Source organism: Lipotes vexillifer, unplaced genomic scaffold (genome assembly GCF_000442215.2).
Source record: "Lipotes vexillifer unplaced genomic scaffold, Lipotes_vexillifer_v1.1 scaffold426, whole genome shotgun sequence".
NCBI classification, from domain to species: Eukaryota; Metazoa; Chordata; class Mammalia; order Artiodactyla; family Lipotidae; genus Lipotes; species Lipotes vexillifer.
In genome coordinates, this window is record NW_006779491.1 from 2,141,905 (window position 1) to 2,159,889 (window position 17,985).

The window sequence follows — 17,985 nt, forward strand, 5'->3', positions numbered from 1 at the left end:
ACTCTTTCCTCAGAATGAACAGAGCAGGAGTTGGAAAACTTAAAATTCAATGCATTTCACATAGCAGGTTTCTTCCAGAAAACAGAACGTTTGGGGCAACCTGGGCCCCCATCCTAGGGTGAAATTTGAAATATTGAACCACTCAACCAGAGCAAACCAGCTAAATCCCAACTGTGTCAGCCCTGCATGGCAAATCAGCAGCAGAAGAGCAGCTGCCCTCTTCAGAGGGGCCCAGACCTTCTGCTCCCCTCATTCCCATCATCCCCAGCCCATTCTGCTCACTTGTATTGCCTGCCTGGCCTCTGCGGGCATTTGTTTACAACCTTGCTGTGGAAGAATCCCAATCAAAGCCATTTCTTATATATAGACCTGCGCAAGGCACCTCGTTAAAATGTTTTACAAACATGATATCATATACCCTGATGATCTCGAGAGGTCAGCGTCATTATCACCTCCCTTGGGGCTCAGGGCTCAGGGCAGTCAAATGACTGGTCTATGGTCACTCAGGCAGGGAGTGGCAAAGTTGGAACTGTTCAGGGTCACAGCCAGGGAGCACTGGGCTGAGATTCAGAGACTTAGGGCTCAGCTCAGCTGAAGGCTCCATGTGCTGCCTTGGGCAGGTTCCCTACTGAGTCTTGGGCAGCTGGGCCACGCCCTATCCCCTCTGGGCCCTGCTTCCTTCCCTTCTTGTCCCCACCCTGTGCGGTCTGGGTTCCAGATTGGACATCCTGTGACTCCTTCCAGGAATGGGGAGCTGTGTCAACTAGAAAGTTTTCCTTGTGTCCAGTCCGAATCTGGCTTCCTGAAACTTATCCTCATTGGTCCCACCGTTGCTCCTAGGGGCCAGGTGAAAGACCTACAATCCCATATCCTGGTGACAGGCTTCCAGAAATTTGGAGGATGTGACAAGATGCCACCCTTTCTGCTCTTCTAAAAGATAAATTCTCCCAGCTCCTTGGAATGTCACCTCCTCTGTGAAATCTCCTGCCCTATCCTTGGGACAATTAACCCACCCCTCTTCCTACAGCCCTTCTTCATACTTATAGCAACTACTACTTACTCATTGTTTACCTGCACCAGGCACTAACCTGAAAAGCTTTTCATTTGCTTTTCACAATCCTCTATTCCTGCTTCACTGAGGAAGAAGCCAAAGCCTCAGAGATGTTAAGTACCTTGCCTGAAGTCACCCAGCGTATGTTGCCTGAAGTCACCCAGCGGTTACCACTCTAATATCCTGAGTTAAGTATTTGTCCCTGTCCCAGACTGTGAGCTCTGTCAGGGTAGGGAGAGTCCCCAACACCTCCGCATAACTCCAGCCCCAACACATCATGGGACTTTAATAACGGAATTAAAATGAACCGGCGGGCTTCCCTGGTGGTGCAGTGGTTAAGAATCCGTCTGCCAATGCAGGGGACATGGGTTCGAGCCCTGGTCCGGGAAGATCCCACGTGCCGCAGAGCAACTAAGCCCGTGCGCCACAACTACTGAGCCTGTGCTCTAGAGCCCACAAGCCACAACTACGGAAGCCCAGAAGCCTAGAGCCCATGCTCCGCATCAAGAGAAGCCACCGCAATGAGAAGACTGCACACCGCAGGATAACGAAGAGTATCCCCCGCTGGCTGCAACTAGAGAAAGCCCTCGTGCAGCAACAAAGACCCAACTCAGCAAAAAAAAAAAAAAATGAATGAATAAATAAATAAATTTATTAAAAAAATAAAAGTAAATAAAAAAAAATAAACCGAGTTCTCTGACAAGCCTAGGCCCCTGCAAAGTGACTCCCCATGTCAAGGGTTGGGGACTGAGAGACTGGAGCAAGGCCTAGAACAAGAAAAGAGACGGTGGGGCGGGGGGCGGGGGGGGCGGGGCAGGGAGGCGGGACTCAGACTGGGCAGAGGCAGGGCCAGGAGACGATGGGGGAGGAACCCAGAAGAACCAGGTTCAGGACCCAGAACAGTGCAAGAGAAAGGGCTGCAGCCCTGGGAAGATGAGAGTGGGGACCAGAGGGTACAGTTTCGGGACACTGAGGAACAGAGGAGTGGAACCCACTGGACATATGGTTGGGGCCTGAGGAAGATCTAGGCAGGACCTTGAGCGAAGGGATGGGTCCAGACAGAACAGGGGCGGGAACAAGAAGATACGGAGGCGGGGCGCATAGGGGGTGGGCGGAGCCCAAGCAGAGCCGTGAAACCCAGGTGGGCAGGGGCGGAGCCACGAGAGGATTAGGGCGGGGCCCGGGCTCACTCTTTCGGCAGGCGGGCGGCGCTGCGCTCCAGGACAGGTCCCACTGGCAGGTGAGAATGTCCGACCCAAGCAGCTCATAGCCAGGCTCGCACTGATAAGTAAGCACAGTGCCCCGGATCAGGTCCCCGTGGGAAGCCGTCCTCCAGCCCCATTCCGGGGGCGGCAGCTCGGGGCACGTGTCGTTCCTCGGGACCTCTGCAGGGGAGAGACGGCGAGTTTGGAGGCTGTCCTGCGACCCAGGGCGCCCTTCCAGCCTCGGGGGCCTTTCTGACCTGCGGGACCCCTTCCCATCTCGGGACCCTAGGCCTCGGTACCTTTGAAGTGCAACACGAAACCCTGGCCCAGGCCCGGGTTTGGAGGTCCGGGCGGTGCCTGGAACTGCAGCGTGAGGTCGGGCCCAGAGGAGAGGAGGCGGCGGCGCGGTTGAGGCCCTCGCAGCTGGGCCAGGACTCGGGCGCTGGGACCGTCCCCATCGAACAGTGTCAGCATATCCCCTTCGCGCACATTCAAGCTGGAGGGAGTGGGACCAGACATGAGGGCTGGGTTACGATCGGCCCCTTCCATCTGGTTCTGCCCAATCACTAACTCAGCTCATTAGCAACCTTACCTACTCTCCAGTCCCGCCCTACATTCTCCTATCCCAGGCCTCAGTTTGGATCAGTTATGGGCTTCTCCTCCACGCTAGTCGCTCCAGGTTCCATTTGGTCTGTGGCTCCTCTCGGCTCCTGCTTCCCAATCCCCAACCCTGATCATTGTTGACGCCTCCCACTTCCCAGTCCCTCCTCCATCACCAGGTGACGCACAGCCAGGCTCAACTCCAGCTCTGGCCAATCACAGACCATGCTCATTAGCACCCAGCCCAACTCTAGGCCCCAACCAGAGTACATGCTTTTTGAGCCACGCCCACTTCTGGTTCTGTCCAGGCACATGACCACCTCACACCAAAGTAGCTCACTGGATTTCCCCCACACCCATGCCCACCTTGTGTGATGCTGCTGATGCAGCAGCTTGGGCCTGGGTCCCTGGAAATCACTCCAGGGGGGCCTCAGAAACAGCCAAAGAGTGAGACTTCAGGCCAGAGCCCCTTTTTCACAATGGTCCCCAAGGAAGGCTGCATTACCCCATTTACTTGTCCAAGGTTGCCTGACCAATAAGTGATTTGTACCTGGGCCTACCTGATGTCCCACACCCCTATCCTGAATCCTTAGCCACTTCTTTCATCCGAACATATATTCACTGAATCTCGTGTAGACACTCGAGCCAGCCAGGCTCATAATGCAGGCCAGTGCATTGTCATACCACACTTGGCTGAGCCCACACCCATTGCACCCTCTGCAGTACCCAAACATACATCTCAACTTGAAGCAAGATGCGCTTCTCTTCCTGGACATGCAGACCCCACACGCAATCCTGGCCGGGGCTATAGCTCTGGGGCCAATCCGGAGAGAGGACCACACCAGCTGGCTCTGACAGCTCCCCTCCACACATGGCTAGGATAGAAAGGGTGTCAGATTCAGGACCCAGGTGGGCATGCAGTCTCTATTTTGCTACGATCCTCACCACTCCCAACTGTGTGCACCAGACTGCCTCCCCGGTTTCCTATTATCTATTACCCACCTGATTCTTGCCACGTCTAGTCCTGTTGTGTCCAATCCCCAGCCCCACTCTTAACTAACCCCACCCAGTCTCCAGCCTATGCATCACCACCCAGTCCATGACTTAGCCCAATCTAGCTCTTGAAGATATTTGGGTTATGACCCCTGAACTCTGTAACAAGCCCATCAACTACTCAGCTAAGAAAACTAAGCCTCTGAAAGGGACAGAGATTGATCCTGAGTTTACTAGGTTCTCCTTCCTGAACGGCCTTCCTAGGATCCCCAGCTCAGGGGGTAGTCTGTGAACTGAAGGATGTCCTGGGGAGGCGGGGAAGGTGGCAGGCTCACCCTTGCAGGCTGGCTCTGTGTCATTCCAGTGGGGTTCTGTGGGATCCACACATTCGATGGCATTGGGGGGGCCAGGGGGCTCCAGGGCATATCCTGGGAGGCACGAGAAGGTGGCCAGTGCCCCTGGGCGGTATTCAGGGTCCGTGGTGGTGACATTGCCATGTGCCAGGAAGGGGGCAAAGCAGCGATCTTCCTCAAAGGCTAGAGAGGAGTCAGTCACAGGAATTAAGCATTAGGACAGGCCTCCAGGGATCTCAGACTGGGGAACCAGGCTGAATTCCAGTGTGGTTTGGCCCCCCAGTGGGCTATTTAAAATGGAAAGCCTTTGGGCTTAGCTTTCACTTTCCAGTTTCCCCCAAACCCTAACATTCCTCATTCACATATTTATGTTAGCTCCCCGGCCTCTGGACAGAAACCCCAAGGTCAGTCAAGTCCCAGCCACTATTCTACAGATGAGGACACTAGGTCCACAGACAAAAAGCCATGTGCTCCATGTCACACAGTAGGGCAGTGGCAGAACCAGACCTCAAGCCCAGATTCCTTGATGCCCAGCCAGAGATACTTGGCTCTGGAAGCTGCAGTGGAGTGGGGGAAAACGGTGCCTTTGGAGACCTGGCTCATGTAGGTGTGTTCGCTCCTCAAAAATAACCGTTGGTTTCTGATCAACCCTGATTATCCATACTGTGGCTAGAATCCAAAAGTGAGGCAAACACAAAAGCTACTCAGTTTTAACTTTGGTCTAAGTCAGCAAAAAAATTAACATTTGTAGAGTGTCTTAGTTTTTGCCCATCTGATCATATCTTAGACTCAGGTAAGGCTCAGGTGCCTATGATACAGAAAGAGTCTGAAGCCCATGGAGCAGCAGTGGCCCACAACCATGGAGACAGGCCTCAAACCTAGAAATTCTCTTTGCACTCTCAGAATCTAAAATGCAATTTATTTTTCAGATCCACTGTCCTGTTTCACCATTACTTAACCTGATAAGGTGTCATGTCCAAATCCTATGCATCCATCAGGGCCAAGTGCCAATTCCCTTTCTCCCTTGATTCATACCAGAAACTAGCCCCTCCCATCTCTGAGCATTTTACTTTCTTTGTCTCTTTCCTGCTGCTGTTTACACAAATCCTCTGCTCCAGCCACAGTGAAACTCTCTGTTTCCCAAACATAACAGGCTTTTCTCTACCTCTTTACTGTTGCTCACACTGTTCCTTTCACCTGAGATGCTCATTCCCAATCTTCCTCTTTTAAAATTCTCTCTATCCTGTAAGTCCCAGTTTAAATGCCTCCTCCCATGATCACTGACTTCCTTCCTTCCTACCTATCCAGCATCTAGTCCCCTTTGTCTGTTAACAGCACTCCTATTTTCATTTTGGGTCACATGTCCTCCCTACTTCCAGTCCATGAGATTCAGTTGGAGCCAACCAGGGATGGCCATGTGATGTGGATCTGCCAATCATAACACCACCTGCCCCTAGCTACAGTGATTGGCTCAGGCATAGATAGATGACCTAAGCCAGGGCAATGAAAGCCTTTCTTGGCATTTTTGTTAAAGCTCTTAGGAAAGTGGTATGCTTTCTCTCTGATGTAGTTACTAAAGTTGTTGGTATGTAAATCTGTAACTGCTAGGTACACAACAGACTGAGAGTCTGCCTGAGAATGAAGCCAACCGAGAGGAAAGAATGGAGAGATTTAAGTAACTGGTCTCTTGGCTGTGTACCTGGATCCAGCCACACCTGAAACTTAAGTAGAAAAGACCACCTCAGGGAATTAGAATGTGTCCTTGTCGATTTGGGATGGGGAGACAAGTCAATTTTCAGGAATCCAAACGTGGAGATAAGCAGAGATGGGTTATGTGCTTGTGACCATGCCTGGGCGTAGGAAGAGGGGAAGGTGCGGCAGGTGGGGCCTCAGGGGAAGGGCAGTTACCTTCAAATCGGAGGCTTAGCAGCAGGGGATTGGCAGGTGTCTCTGAAAGCAGCTCCACATAGAGGGACTGGGCATCACTGATGAGACCCCGCTCTGGGACATCATCCATGTCCGAGTCATAGATCACCGGGGATAGGGGACTGCCCCCTGAGCGCACCATCAGCCTGGGATGGACAGAGGTGGCCAGGAGCTCAGCTTCCCCTCAGAAGCTGCCTCACCTCTTGCCTGCTCTCCTAACTTAATTTCGTAGCTATTATTTTCAAACATTAACTATATGCCATGTACTCTTCTAAGATTTTACACATTTTATCTCACTTAATTCTCACAAGAACCCTTGAGTTAGATACTATTATTATCCCTCATTTTATAGATGAGAAAATTGAGGCACAGAAAGAGTAAGTAACCTGTCCAGCTACACATAGCAACTAATGTCAGAGCTGGGATACCAGTTTTTTAAATAAAGAGTGAGAATAATGATGATGACGATGGCAAACACATTTATAGTGCTTACCGTGTGCTAGGCACCATTCCAAGCACTTTACATATCTTAATGCATTTGTCCTCACAGAAACCTTAAGAGGGAGGTACTATTATCTCCATTCTACAGATGAGAAAACTGAAGCACAGAGAGGTTAAGTGATTTGTCTCAGTTTGCACAGCTATACTGCCTAAGAAAGGGGAAGGACTAACCTACATTTGACATAGATCCCAACTGGGATTCCCCCCGCGTCTGTCTGACTATCTATTGCAGCCTCCCTATTTCCTTGAAGTGAGGACCTCTGACGCAAGGCCCAGACCCTCACCGGTCGTTGTCCTCATCCAGGGAGACTCTCTCAAAGTGTAGGTGCAGCCGGCGTCCCTCAGCTGCTTCGATGACCCAACGGCAGGTGAGGTTGGGCCCTGCAGCTCCCCCAGGCTCAGGGGACACGATGCGGCCAAGTGTAGCATTGTGGATGGTGCCACCACAGGATGCTGTGGACGGTGTGGGGGGGCAGGTTAAGGTGACTTGTCCTTTTCCCATCTGCAGAGCTATTGCACCCACACCTTTGCCTGGGACCTGGCCTTGGGAAGACCTCTGCCCTACAGGCTCACCCCAGGACTTTTTTCAGGCCACTACCAGGTGAAGAACAAGCCTTGGAATAGAAAAACCCTAGGATGGACACCCCCACCCCCAGGACGGAGATTCCATCAAAATGAAGACTCCCCAGACGTGGACACCCTGGGGTGGGGAGTTATAGGGAAGTCCCCCAAACTGAAGCTCTCAGATGGAAAATACTCAGGAGAGGATCCCAGGATGAAGACTCTCCAGGATAGACACCCCCAGATATAGACCCCAAGAATGGTTTCCTCTAGGATGAGGAGTCTCCAAAAGCAGGGACCTCCAGAATGGTGACTCCCCAAATGGGAGCCCTCCAGGAATTCCCTGGTGGTCCAGTGGTTAGGACTCTGCGCTTCCACTGCAGGGGGCACGGGTTTGATCCCTGGTCAGGGACCTAAATTCCCACAAGCCATGCGGCACGGCCAAAAAAAAAAGAAAAGAAGGAACCCCCCCACCCCCACCCCGAGGTGGCACTTCCCCAGATGGAGAGCCCCCCCACCCCGAGGATGGAGACTCCAAGGATTGAGACCCTCAGGGTGAAGAGCTCCAAATGGAGACCTCAGGATAGGGACTCTTCAGGGTAAAAACCCCTTCAAGATGGGTGTTCCCAAAGATAGAGACCCCCAAGGTAGGACCCTCCAGTGGCGCTCCCAGGACAGAAAACCACACCTATTGTGGTAGAGACTCACCCACGCAGCTGGGGGGTTCACTGCTCCAGGCTGGCCGGGTACCATTGAGGCAGATGAGGGTCTCCTCACCCTGCAGCTGGTAGCCCGAATCACAGTGGAAGGTGGCAGTGCCTCCAGGGTGAAGGTCTGTCACACTCACATCCCCATGGGCTGGCCGGGAAGGGAAGCCGCAGCTCAAGAGGTAGGCTGGATCAGGCAGGGCAGGAGAAAGAGGATTCACTCTCCCAGGCCATCCTCTCTCACTGGTTCCCCAGCATTTCCTCCCCTCTTTCCAGGTCCCCCTCACTCTCCAGGGCACAAACTGGCTCCATACTGGAGTCCTTACATGGACACCCTGTCTCATGAAGAGGTAATGTCAACATCCCTTATCTCCCCTAATCTTTGTAATCTACCCACTTTGGCCCCCATTTTATAGATGAGAAACCTGAGCCTCAAAGAAGTTTTGGACCATAGCACCCATTTACTGTGTGAACTCAGGCAAATCAATTGACCACTCTGAACCCCATTCAGCTCTAATAATAGCAAATAGTATTTGCAGCGCTTGTTCAGCTTTCAAAATGAGTTCACGCAGTGCTTTTGAGGTAGTCAGAGAAAGGCTGTGACCCACTTTCCAGGGGTGGAAATTGAGGCTCCAAGTTATTAAGTGCCTCAGATCATTTTCTCCCCTCCACACACACAGACTTTCTTCCACTGAGGTGTCACTGTGGTATTATACCCTCAGCTTTCATCCAGAGGAGTCACAAGAAACTCCTTTAGAAACAGACTATTCTGTCATTAAAGACCTTAATACCCAGTGTCCCCTAAATGAATCCCCCAGTGAAAGTGAAGTGCTAGGGAAAGCTTTGCTTTCTTTAAGGAACTGGTTTGTCTTTTTTCCTGCAATGAGAACTGTGTAATCTCTCTTTTCATACTGGCTGCTAGGAAGCCCAGAACCAGGTTGAGGCTTGTCCCTAGTAACAATGGCCTGACTATCCACATTCTATTTTTTTCAAATTTAATAAGCATTATCTGGTGCCAATTCTTCTTCTTTTTTTTTTTTGGCTGCGCCACACGGTTTGTGGGATTTTAATTCCCCAACCAGGGATCGAACCCTGGCCCTTGGCAGTGAGAGCATGGAGTCCTAACCACTGGACTGCCAGGGAGCTCCCTCTTGCTTATTGTATTTAATCTTATCGTTTGCATTCTTTTTTGAAAGCCTCCTGAAATTCTTGCGGAAACATATGAGATAAAACAAACAAATAGAAAGTGACTTGGTAATCAGTGATAGACTCTGAACTTGATCCTGACAGAGCTCTGTGTGTCTAAGACTAGGCAGAGTTCATTAAGAAGGGCTTCCTGGAGGAAGTACATTGAAGCTGGGTCTTGTACGAGGGGCAGGCTCTGGTTAGCAGAGGGTCCAGCTTGCCTGAGCCTTTGCTTTTTCTGACTCTCCAGTCCTGAGTGATTCTGTAAGAGACCTGGCCTCTCCCTGTTTCAAAATTCAACAAGCATTTCCTTGGCTGGGTCCTAGGGTCAGAGGTGAAAAAGACTGAGGCCTTGCCTTCAGGAGTTCATGGTCTACTAAGATAGACATAAAAACAGCCTCTTAGAACACAGGGATTTAGGAATTCCCTGGCGGTCCAGTGGTTAGGACTTGGCGATTCCACTGCCGGGCAGGGGTTCAATCCTTGGTCAGGGAACTAAGATCCTGCAAGCCGAGCAGTGGACAAAACAAACAAATAAACAAAAAAAAAACCAAAAAACCGCACAGTGATTTGAATAAACTTTAGCCTCTGTGATGGCTCTCCAAGGCCAACAGAATCAAGTCTGAATGCTTTAGATTGACATTCAAGCCCCTTCCACAACCAGTTCCAGCCCAGTCCATCCAGCTTCAGTTCTCAGCACCACAGCCCATATATCTTACACGATACAGTTCTGTGACTCCTTACCGTCCCTCTTCCATATTTTTCCACATAATTTCCCCTACCTGAAAGGCTCTCTTCTCACTTTTTCTCATCTTTCAAGGAGTAACTTAAGTACCACCACCTCCAGGAAGTCTTCCTGACCCCTCCCCTTTCCCACAGAGTTAGTTTTCTTTTTTTTTTTGCCTATACACAATCCACATGCATAATTTTATCATCACATTAACACCTGCCTATTGCCGTTATGAGACTGAATCAAATGTTTTTTATTTTGTCTCCTGAAAACCTAGCCTAGCTGATCAATTGATGCCACCAAGAGGCAATGTGGAACAGTACAAAGAGCACTGGATTTGGAGATGGGCAGACCTAAGTTCCAGTTCTAGTTTCACAACTTATTAGCTGTATGGCCTTGAGCAGGTGACTTCACCTTTCATCTGTAAATGGCAGTAACAATTCCTATCATTGAGGATTGGCCTTAAAGAAAAGAAACCTGGAATCAAGCACCTGGAACATAGAAAGTACTCAGAAAATGTTAACCGCCCGCCCCTCAGCTTCAATTAATAAATGACCAGGTGGTCAGGGACTTGGGGATCTGACTTCTGACTCTGCAATGAATTTGCTGGTGGCTGAGCAATCCATATAAGCTTTGAGGCTTTTTCTTCCTCTTAGAGATGGAGTTGACAATGGCCACCCCCAGGGCTGCTGTGAGAAGCAACCAAAACAAGAGTTGATGAAAGAGTTTTGTAAATGGGAAAGTTTGCTGGACTTTGGGTGAGGGGTGATGGAGCCTTCGACCTTCCAGAGAAGCTAATGAGGCCACTGTGGACTGGAGGGCCCAGCTAGTGCAAATCGGGAAGGGCTTAAACAGGGCCTCCGTCCCAAAGGTGGCTGCAGAAGCTGCAGAGCAGGGAAGACAGGGGCAGGTAATGAAGGCCCATTTATGCAATAGCCCTGCTTCCTCAAATGTTCCAGTTTGTCTAAAGAGTCCTATTTTCAATGCCCTAGGGAAGTGCCTGCTTAAAGGAGCCAGCAGGAAGCCATCCTATAATATCTGAAGCCCAGCCCTCAGCCCTGGGCCTTCAGGGCTTGCCCTTGCTCCCCAACAACCGGGCCCTGACCACCAACTACATGTTCCCCGGCTCACTGGTCTCTCCACGAGTAGGTCTGCTGCTGGGCACCTCCACCGTGCATGCCTTATCTCCTGGGGCAAGTCTAGAGCAGAGGCCTCAGGAGAGGCTGGAGAGTGTGTGAGGAAGGGATACGGGTTGTCTGTGTCCTGGATAAAGTCACAAGGGATCTGGTGTCAGCAGAGCTCACAAGCGGGCAACAAGGCCATGAGGTGAAGTGAAGGGGACACTGGCCCAACACACAGTTCCCTCTCTGTCTCTGAGCAAAGGAAGGGACTTTGGAGATGGCAGCAGTGTCTGGAATGGGACCTTGGGCTGGGCCCCTTGCCTCATGTACACGTGTATGCTAGAATGTACATTGCATCGCGGGAAGGTTTCCATACACACAGGCAAATATGGATGTACACGTGTGTGTAGGCTGTCTGTGGGTGGGTGCTTGCAAATGCAAGCATGCGCAGATACATCCCCTCTTTCCTACCCCCAGAAGTCAGCAGGATCTTTTTAGGTCACAAATCTGAGCCTGTCACTGTCTTGCTTAAAACATTTCAAAGTGTCTCCTCCTCCCTTGCAGGATAAAGTAGTCCAAGGACTCCTCACTGAAGCTGGTAAGGCCCTTTGTCATCCAAATACAACCTACCTCCCAGTCTAGCCTCTTAGCCTACTTCCCCAGCACTTTCTGTGCTTTACTGTAATAGCAATGACTGACATTTTCGAGCCCTCACTGTGTACCAGACACTATTTTAAGCACTTGACGTGTATTGATTCATTTGATCTTCCTAATAATACCACAAAGTAAGTATTATGATCCCCATTTTTCAGATAAGACAATGTGGCACAGAAAGGTTAAGTAACTCACCCCAGGTCACACAGCTAAGACAATTCTATCTTCCATGCTGAATTACCTCAACTCCTCAAGGGGGTCACATTTTTTTCTCCTCTCTGGGTCTTGGAATGTGTTTTTCCATCCATCTAGACATCTGCCTTCCTCTTTCTCTCCCTCCCACCCTTCCCCTAGCTAACTCATCTTAGGTGTCAGCTTAGTCATCACCTCCTCCAAGGAGGTGTCCCCATATTCCTTATAGGAGAAATTTAGGTCCCTTTGATATTTGTTCTCTCTGACAGTGGTTCCTCCATCATAGGGATGGGGGTCTTTATCTCACTGAATTATAATCATCCTGATTATTTGTCCATCTCCCTACCTAGATTCTGAGTTCCCTTTACATCTGGCTTGTTTATTCTTCTCCCCAAGGATAACACAGGGCCTGTATGAAGTGGGCATTCAGTAAACATTTGCTGAGTGAATGGATGAATTGTCACTTGGATGTGTGCACACCCAGGCACAGGTCTGTGAGTGTGTGAGATAAGTGTGTATAGGTCTCCTCCGAGGATTCTGCCCCCCATGGTCCTAGTCAGGAGGAAAAGGCCCCAACATTACCCTGTGCTTAGAAGGCTCCTGAAGATGTTCCCTGTGCCCAGTGTGGCCCCTGCCCTCCCACCAGCACTCCGAGCTCCTCACCCTGATAGTGGATCCTGAAGCCACCACCCCTTGGGACCCGTGGGCTCTGGAAGTGCAGGAGCAGCCTGTTGGTTGGACTCCGAAGCACCTGTCCTTCTCCCAGCATGGAGGAATTAGCCAGGAGTCGGGGGGCCAGTCCTGGGGACCCCCCACCAGCCAGCACCAGGAGTTCCTCCTCCCGAGACAGGTTCAGCGTCTGCACCTAAAGAAGCCAGACCCAGACCCGCCAGGGAAGTCAGCCGGGGTGTGTGACGCCCCCTAAGCTCCCCCGCCCCTTGCCTTCCTTTTCCCTGTATGTAGCAGACCAAGAACCACGGTAACGTTGGCCAAGTTGTAGAACTTTAGGAGAGTCTGTGAGATCCTCAGAAAATAGGTCCATCTGAGTCAGAAAACAAGTTCTCTGGCTCCTAGGCCCAACCTGTGCACACCCCTGGGCCCAGAGGGAAGGGCTGGGAGGTTTCACAATCATATGCTTAAGTCCAGTTACCTGGATCTCAATGCCGTAGCCAGGGTAGACATGGATGCTGTATGTGCAGTCCAGGAGCCCCAAGGTTCGGCTGGCCGCGCTCCCTAAATCTGGAGACTCCACATGCCCTTCACCTTCGGAGATGTTGTTATTACACAGAACTAAAGAGATATAAGCGCTGGGGTTGAGAGAATCTCTGTTCTTGCCCTCCCAGCCAAGTAACCCTGGGGGTTCTCATCTGTCTTCTCCCCAGCACCCCTCACCATCTTTATCCAATGCTCACTCTCCCATCTGTGCCCAGAACTCCCTTCCTCAACTGTCATAAGACATAAAACACATAGAACAGTGCTGGCACATAGTAAGGGTGTATCAACGCTAGCCTTTATTATAATTAAGCAGAAGGCCCTCTCCCAGCTAGACCCCTTCTTCTTCCACACGTTCCCGGCAGCCTCTCCCCCATCCACACCTTCCTCTTCTCCCACATCCCCTTTCAATCGCCTCACCTGGGCTGGTCACCGTCGTGGTGACAGTTGTCGTGGTGATGATGGTGGTCGTGGTCTCCTCCTCTCCTCCCTCAGGCCCGAGGGGCGGGCCTGGGGAGGCGGGACCGGGAAGGGGCGGGGCCGTAGTTCCTGGGGGCGGGGTCAGCAGCTCCGGCGCGGTGGGGCCTGCCCCCCTGCCCTCCTTAGGGGTTACGGCTGTTGTCAGAGGCCCTGTGCCCGGTTCAGTGGCCCGTGGCAGGGAGGGTGCTGCAAGAGTCTGGCCGGCTGGAGGGGTGGCTAGTGTGGGGTCTGGATCAGATCCTGGGACAGTGCGAGGGAAGTCAGGAAGCAGGAGGAGCACATTGATGGGCCTCGGTTGGGGATCAGGGCTAAGAGACACTGCGAGTTCCCCACTGAACCCAAAAGACCTCCCCCACGAGGCGCAGGACCCCCACCTCTCCCCTCCCCACCCAAACTGCCCCCCTCCTCCCAAGGCTTCCACAGCCTGCCCCCCAGCCCCTTCTTTTCTTCTCTCTGTCCAGGTCCTTCCACTCTGACAGTCTCCTTGAGCTTCTCTCTCTGTCTCCCCATTCAGATCTGGCTCTCTCTCCCGGTTACCCCTTTCTCTTTCCTCCTTTTCTTTTGCACTCTCTAGAACTCTTGGTCTATGTTTAGTATTCTTATCCCTCTCTGATTTTATGATTCTAGATCTACTAATCTCTGCATTTCTCTCTCTTTCTGTATCTCTTTTCCACTCTATCTCTGATTCTGGCTCTCTGAGTTTCCATCTGTCTTTCTCTCTGTCTGTTTTTCTGTGCTGTTTCTTGATCATTCTACCTCAATTTCTCTGGCTCTCTGACTGTCTATGTCCAGTTTTGACTCTCTCGAACCATCTCTCTCTGTCTCTCTGAATTTCACTGGCCTGGCTCCCCATCTGCCTGAATTACCCTGTGCCCGGTTCAGTGGCCCGTGGCAGGGAGGGTGCTGCAAGAGTCTGGCCGGCTGGAGGGGTGGCTAGTGTGGGGTCTGGATCAGATCCTGGGACAGTGCGAGGGAAGTCAGGAAGCAGGAGGAGCACATTGATGGGCCTCGGTTGGGGATCAGGGCTAAGAGACACTGCGAGTTCCCCACTGAACCCAAAAGACCTCCCCCACGAGGCGCAGGACCCCCACCTCTCCCCTCCCCACCCAAACTGCCCCCCTCCTCCCAAGGCTTCCACAGCCTGCCCCCCAGCCCCTTCTTTTCTTCTCTCTGTCCAGGTCCTTCCACTCTGACAGTCTCCTTGAGCTTCTCTCTCTGTCTCCCCATTCAGATCTGGCTCTCTCTCCCGGTTACCCCTTTCTCTTTCCTCCTTTTCTTTTGCACTCTCTAGAACTCTTGGTCTATGTTTAGTATTCTTATCCCTCTCTGATTTTATGATTCTAGATCTACTAATCTCTGCATTTCTCTCTCTTTCTGTATCTCTTTTCCACTCTATCTCTGATTCTGGCTCTCTGAGTTTCCATCTGTCTTTCTCTCTGTCTGTTTTTCTGTGCTGTTTCTTGATCATTCTACCTCAATTTCTCTGGCTCTCTGACTGTCTATGTCCAGTTTTGACTCTCTCGAACCATCTCTCTCTGTCTCTCTGAATTTCACTGGCCTGGCTCCCCATCTGCCTGAATTAATGTCCCTCCCTCTGCCTCTATGTTGCTCCTGCCACTCTGGGGGCCTCACCCGGCAGGTAGCCCATTTCTGGGCCTCTCCTCAGCAGGGCCCCATGGAGCAGCTCTGCCAAGGCCTCAGAGGCTACGGTGGGGGTCTCGTTTCCAGGCTCCGGCAGTGCCTCCTCCTCCTTCAGGGGCAGACCTGGGAGATGAAGTTGTGCGAGCTCTTCCACTGCCCCACACTCCTTCCTTCTCCAGAAAGATCTTTTCCAGAGCTCTTATTCTCTCCTCAGTCAGCTGGGCCAGCAGGAGCTCAGAGGGTCCCAGACTGGGCTGAGAGCCAAGATTGGAGGAGGGGCTCCCAGCTGCCCATCACACTCCTACCCCTTCCTCTCTCCCTTTTCCCCCAGGCTGTGTGGGCCTTCGGTGAGCACCTCGGACAGAGCCAGCAGGGCAGAGAAGAGGCAGGGAGCTACCTTCATTTTCCCCTCAGTGATGCTCTCCCCCCAACCCCGGGCCTCTGCGGAGGGTCTGGCAGCACCTCCCAGCCCTTGCTTCTGCAGTGTCCAGCTTTTCCTCTGGGTTTCTGTCTCTGCAGTGTGGTCCTCCCTCCCTCCCTCCCTCTCTTTCTCTGCAGTCTCTGCCCCCTTCCCTGGAGTCTCGCTGGGGGGTCAGAGTTGGGGATTGAATATCTGGCCTCTGAGCACTGCCTCTGTTCATCTGTCTTTGTCCATACGTCCAAGAATATTTGTGTGTGCTGCGCCTGGCATCTCTCCCGGCACCTCCATCTCCCACCCTGGTACCCGGCCTGCTTCTGCCGCCTCCGCAGACATCCCCCCCACCCCGCCCCGCCACAACGTCCCCAGCCCTTCTTCCTGGATTTAACCCCTGAGACGCTGCTAAAAGCTCCCCTCATTAATTTCCCCACCTCCTCAATATATGGGGTTAGGGGCTCCAGGTGCAAGCTGGAAAGCCCTGGCTTGCCCCTTCTCCGTCAGCTGTGCCCCTCCCCTCCCCCAGGAGCTCAGAAGGCGCAGGATGTTCAGAGAAAGGAAGGTATAGGACCCAGCTGGGGGCCTTCCCGGGGGCCCACCCCCACGCACCCAAGTCCTTACCCTGAATCCAGGGACAGCTCAGCAGAATTAGGAACAGCAGCTGGGGAGGTGGTGGATGCTGGGCCCTGGGAGTCCCCATGGCGACTCACACCAATTTCTCTCCTCTGCGCCTCTCCTAAATAATCTAGCCGTCACCTTTCCTCCGTCTTCTTTTATCTTTCCTATTAATTTTTTTTTTTTTTCCTACTGGCAGTTAGCAAGGGAGACAATGTCTCTGCCTTTGGGACGGAGGGGCAGAACTGGGCTGGGGGGGGTTGCCTGGAGCCCACCCCTCTTTGGCCAGTCTCCTCTGTCCTCTGCTCTCCTGTCTGCGGGAGAGGGGGCGCGGCTCCGGCTGCAGCGGGTGGGGCCAAGAAGGGCGAAGGAGCTGGGTCGCCTGGATTACCCTCTGGCTCAGGCACCTGGGTCCGCCAGGCTGGCTGGATTCTAAGCTGGGGGAGTGGGTCGAGGCAAAACAGCTTCCGGGGACCTAGGGTGGCGTCGAGGATAGGGAGGGTCCCTACTGTGCTCTAATGGGGCTTGGCGGGGAGAGGAGGGGGTTGCAGAACCTGGAGAGCCGAGGCTCGGGCACTGGAGCTGCGGGAGGGAGAGCTGAGAAAGGTGTCGAGCCCACGTCAGATCCTGGGGACGGGCGAAGGGAGGGGCTTGGGATTTATTTGGGGGCTGTGGGGGGAGGGAGGAGGAGGAAGTGCAGATGGAAGAAGGAGGGACCACATGAGCCAGGGTCGTAATCCTCACTCCCACGGCCCCTAGGGGAAGCGAAGGCAACTCTGGTCCCAGCAGTAATTATGCCCCCTCCCCCAACAATTCCAGCACATCTGGAAACTGAATGTTCTCTTCCCAGGGTGTTGAGGGGCAGCATAGCTGGGTTTGCGCTTGCTCAGCGCCCCCAACATGCCCCCGGCCCTCTTCCATACCCTTTCAGAGAAGCTCATGTGGAATGCGCTACATCCTCCTCCAGAAGAATGACAAGTTCCTACGTTTGTGAGAAGTCTAAGGGGTGACAGGCCAGGATCTGGGGCGGGGAGATCCCTCCTCTTACGTACTACATGACCCCAGCCAGCTGCCTGGCGGCTTCAACTTTAATTCTTTTCCTCCTGGTCTCATCTCGCAAGACCGCTGGAGAGCCCTTTTCAGCACCACCAGAGAGGACAGCGCTTCTCGGCCCCGCCTGAGATGGCCCGGCCCGCGGCACTGCAGGCGATTGGCTGAAGCCGCCTTCATTATCAATCGGGCTCCCGCCGGGGGTTGGCTCTTGTGAAGGCGAATGGGGGAGGTGGAGTCACAGGCCGACTGGTCGAAGGATCGGCTGACCCACGGACAGGCCGCAGCGTCCCTGTCCGCAGTCTGCGAGCGCAGGTCTTGCCCATCAGTTCGCGCGCTCGCCCCGCCCCTTACTTACCACGCCCCTCTCAGGCCCCGCCCTTTCTTTTCGCATTGCGGGGCGCTGGAGGTTGGCGCTGTGCCCCCTGAGCCCCACGTGGCGCCCCGTCGGGGCCGGGGGAGGCAAATCCGGAGACGACACCCCCAACCCGGCTGAGTTGCGGTGGCCACTGGGCGAGGGCGGGGGTAGCTAAGCTGAGAAGACTGTGGGGAGGGTGACGTCAGGGTGAGTGGGGGACAAGGAAGGAGCGAGTGGGGGAGGGGGGAGAGAGAGAGAGAGAACCCGTGGGTCGGGTCGAGAGAGAAGCGAGGGCAGGAAGGAGAGAGGGGGAGGAAGGAGAGAGAAGTCGCTGCAGAGGACTGCTGGTTGCGGTTCCCAGGGCTGCGGGTCCAGGTGGGGTAGGAACTGCTGTCCGGGGAAGCTAGAAGGAAAGGCAGAGCGGGGAGGGAAAGA

The 17,985-nt window shown here is 53.1% G+C and overlaps 1 protein-coding gene across 6 annotated transcripts in view; it reads right to left on the reverse strand.

Moving 5' to 3' along the window:
• SEZ6L2 (seizure related 6 homolog like 2) overlaps positions 1-16,452 on the reverse strand; it is a 19,150-nt gene extending 2,698 nt beyond the window's left edge. For 2 of the 6 annotated variants that reach the window (XM_007452755.1, XM_007452754.1), the window contains exons 1-12: positions 16,149-16,452; positions 15,104-15,235; positions 13,412-13,501; positions 12,930-13,069; positions 12,443-12,644; positions 7,899-8,084; positions 6,914-7,082; positions 6,111-6,274; positions 4,185-4,385; positions 3,593-3,731; positions 2,556-2,752; positions 2,242-2,436 (exon numbers count right to left, since the gene is read on the reverse strand). In XM_007452755.1, coding sequence (XP_007452817.1) covers positions 2,242-2,436; positions 2,556-2,752; positions 3,593-3,731; positions 4,185-4,385; positions 6,111-6,274; positions 6,914-7,082; positions 7,899-8,084; positions 12,443-12,644; positions 12,930-13,069; positions 13,412-13,501; positions 15,104-15,235; positions 16,149-16,227 — 1,894 coding nt within the window. In that variant the 5' untranslated portion in view covers positions 16,228-16,452. Of the gene's footprint in view, positions 1-2,241; positions 2,437-2,555; positions 2,753-3,592; positions 3,732-4,184; positions 4,386-6,110; positions 6,275-6,913; positions 7,083-7,898; positions 8,085-12,442; positions 12,645-12,929; positions 13,070-13,411; positions 13,712-15,103; positions 15,236-16,148 lie in introns of all 6 variants that reach the window. The other 4 variants (XM_007452752.1, XM_007452751.1, XM_007452753.1 and 1 more) reach the window with 3 other exon arrangements.
• Positions 16,453-17,985: the final 1,533 nt, after the last annotated feature.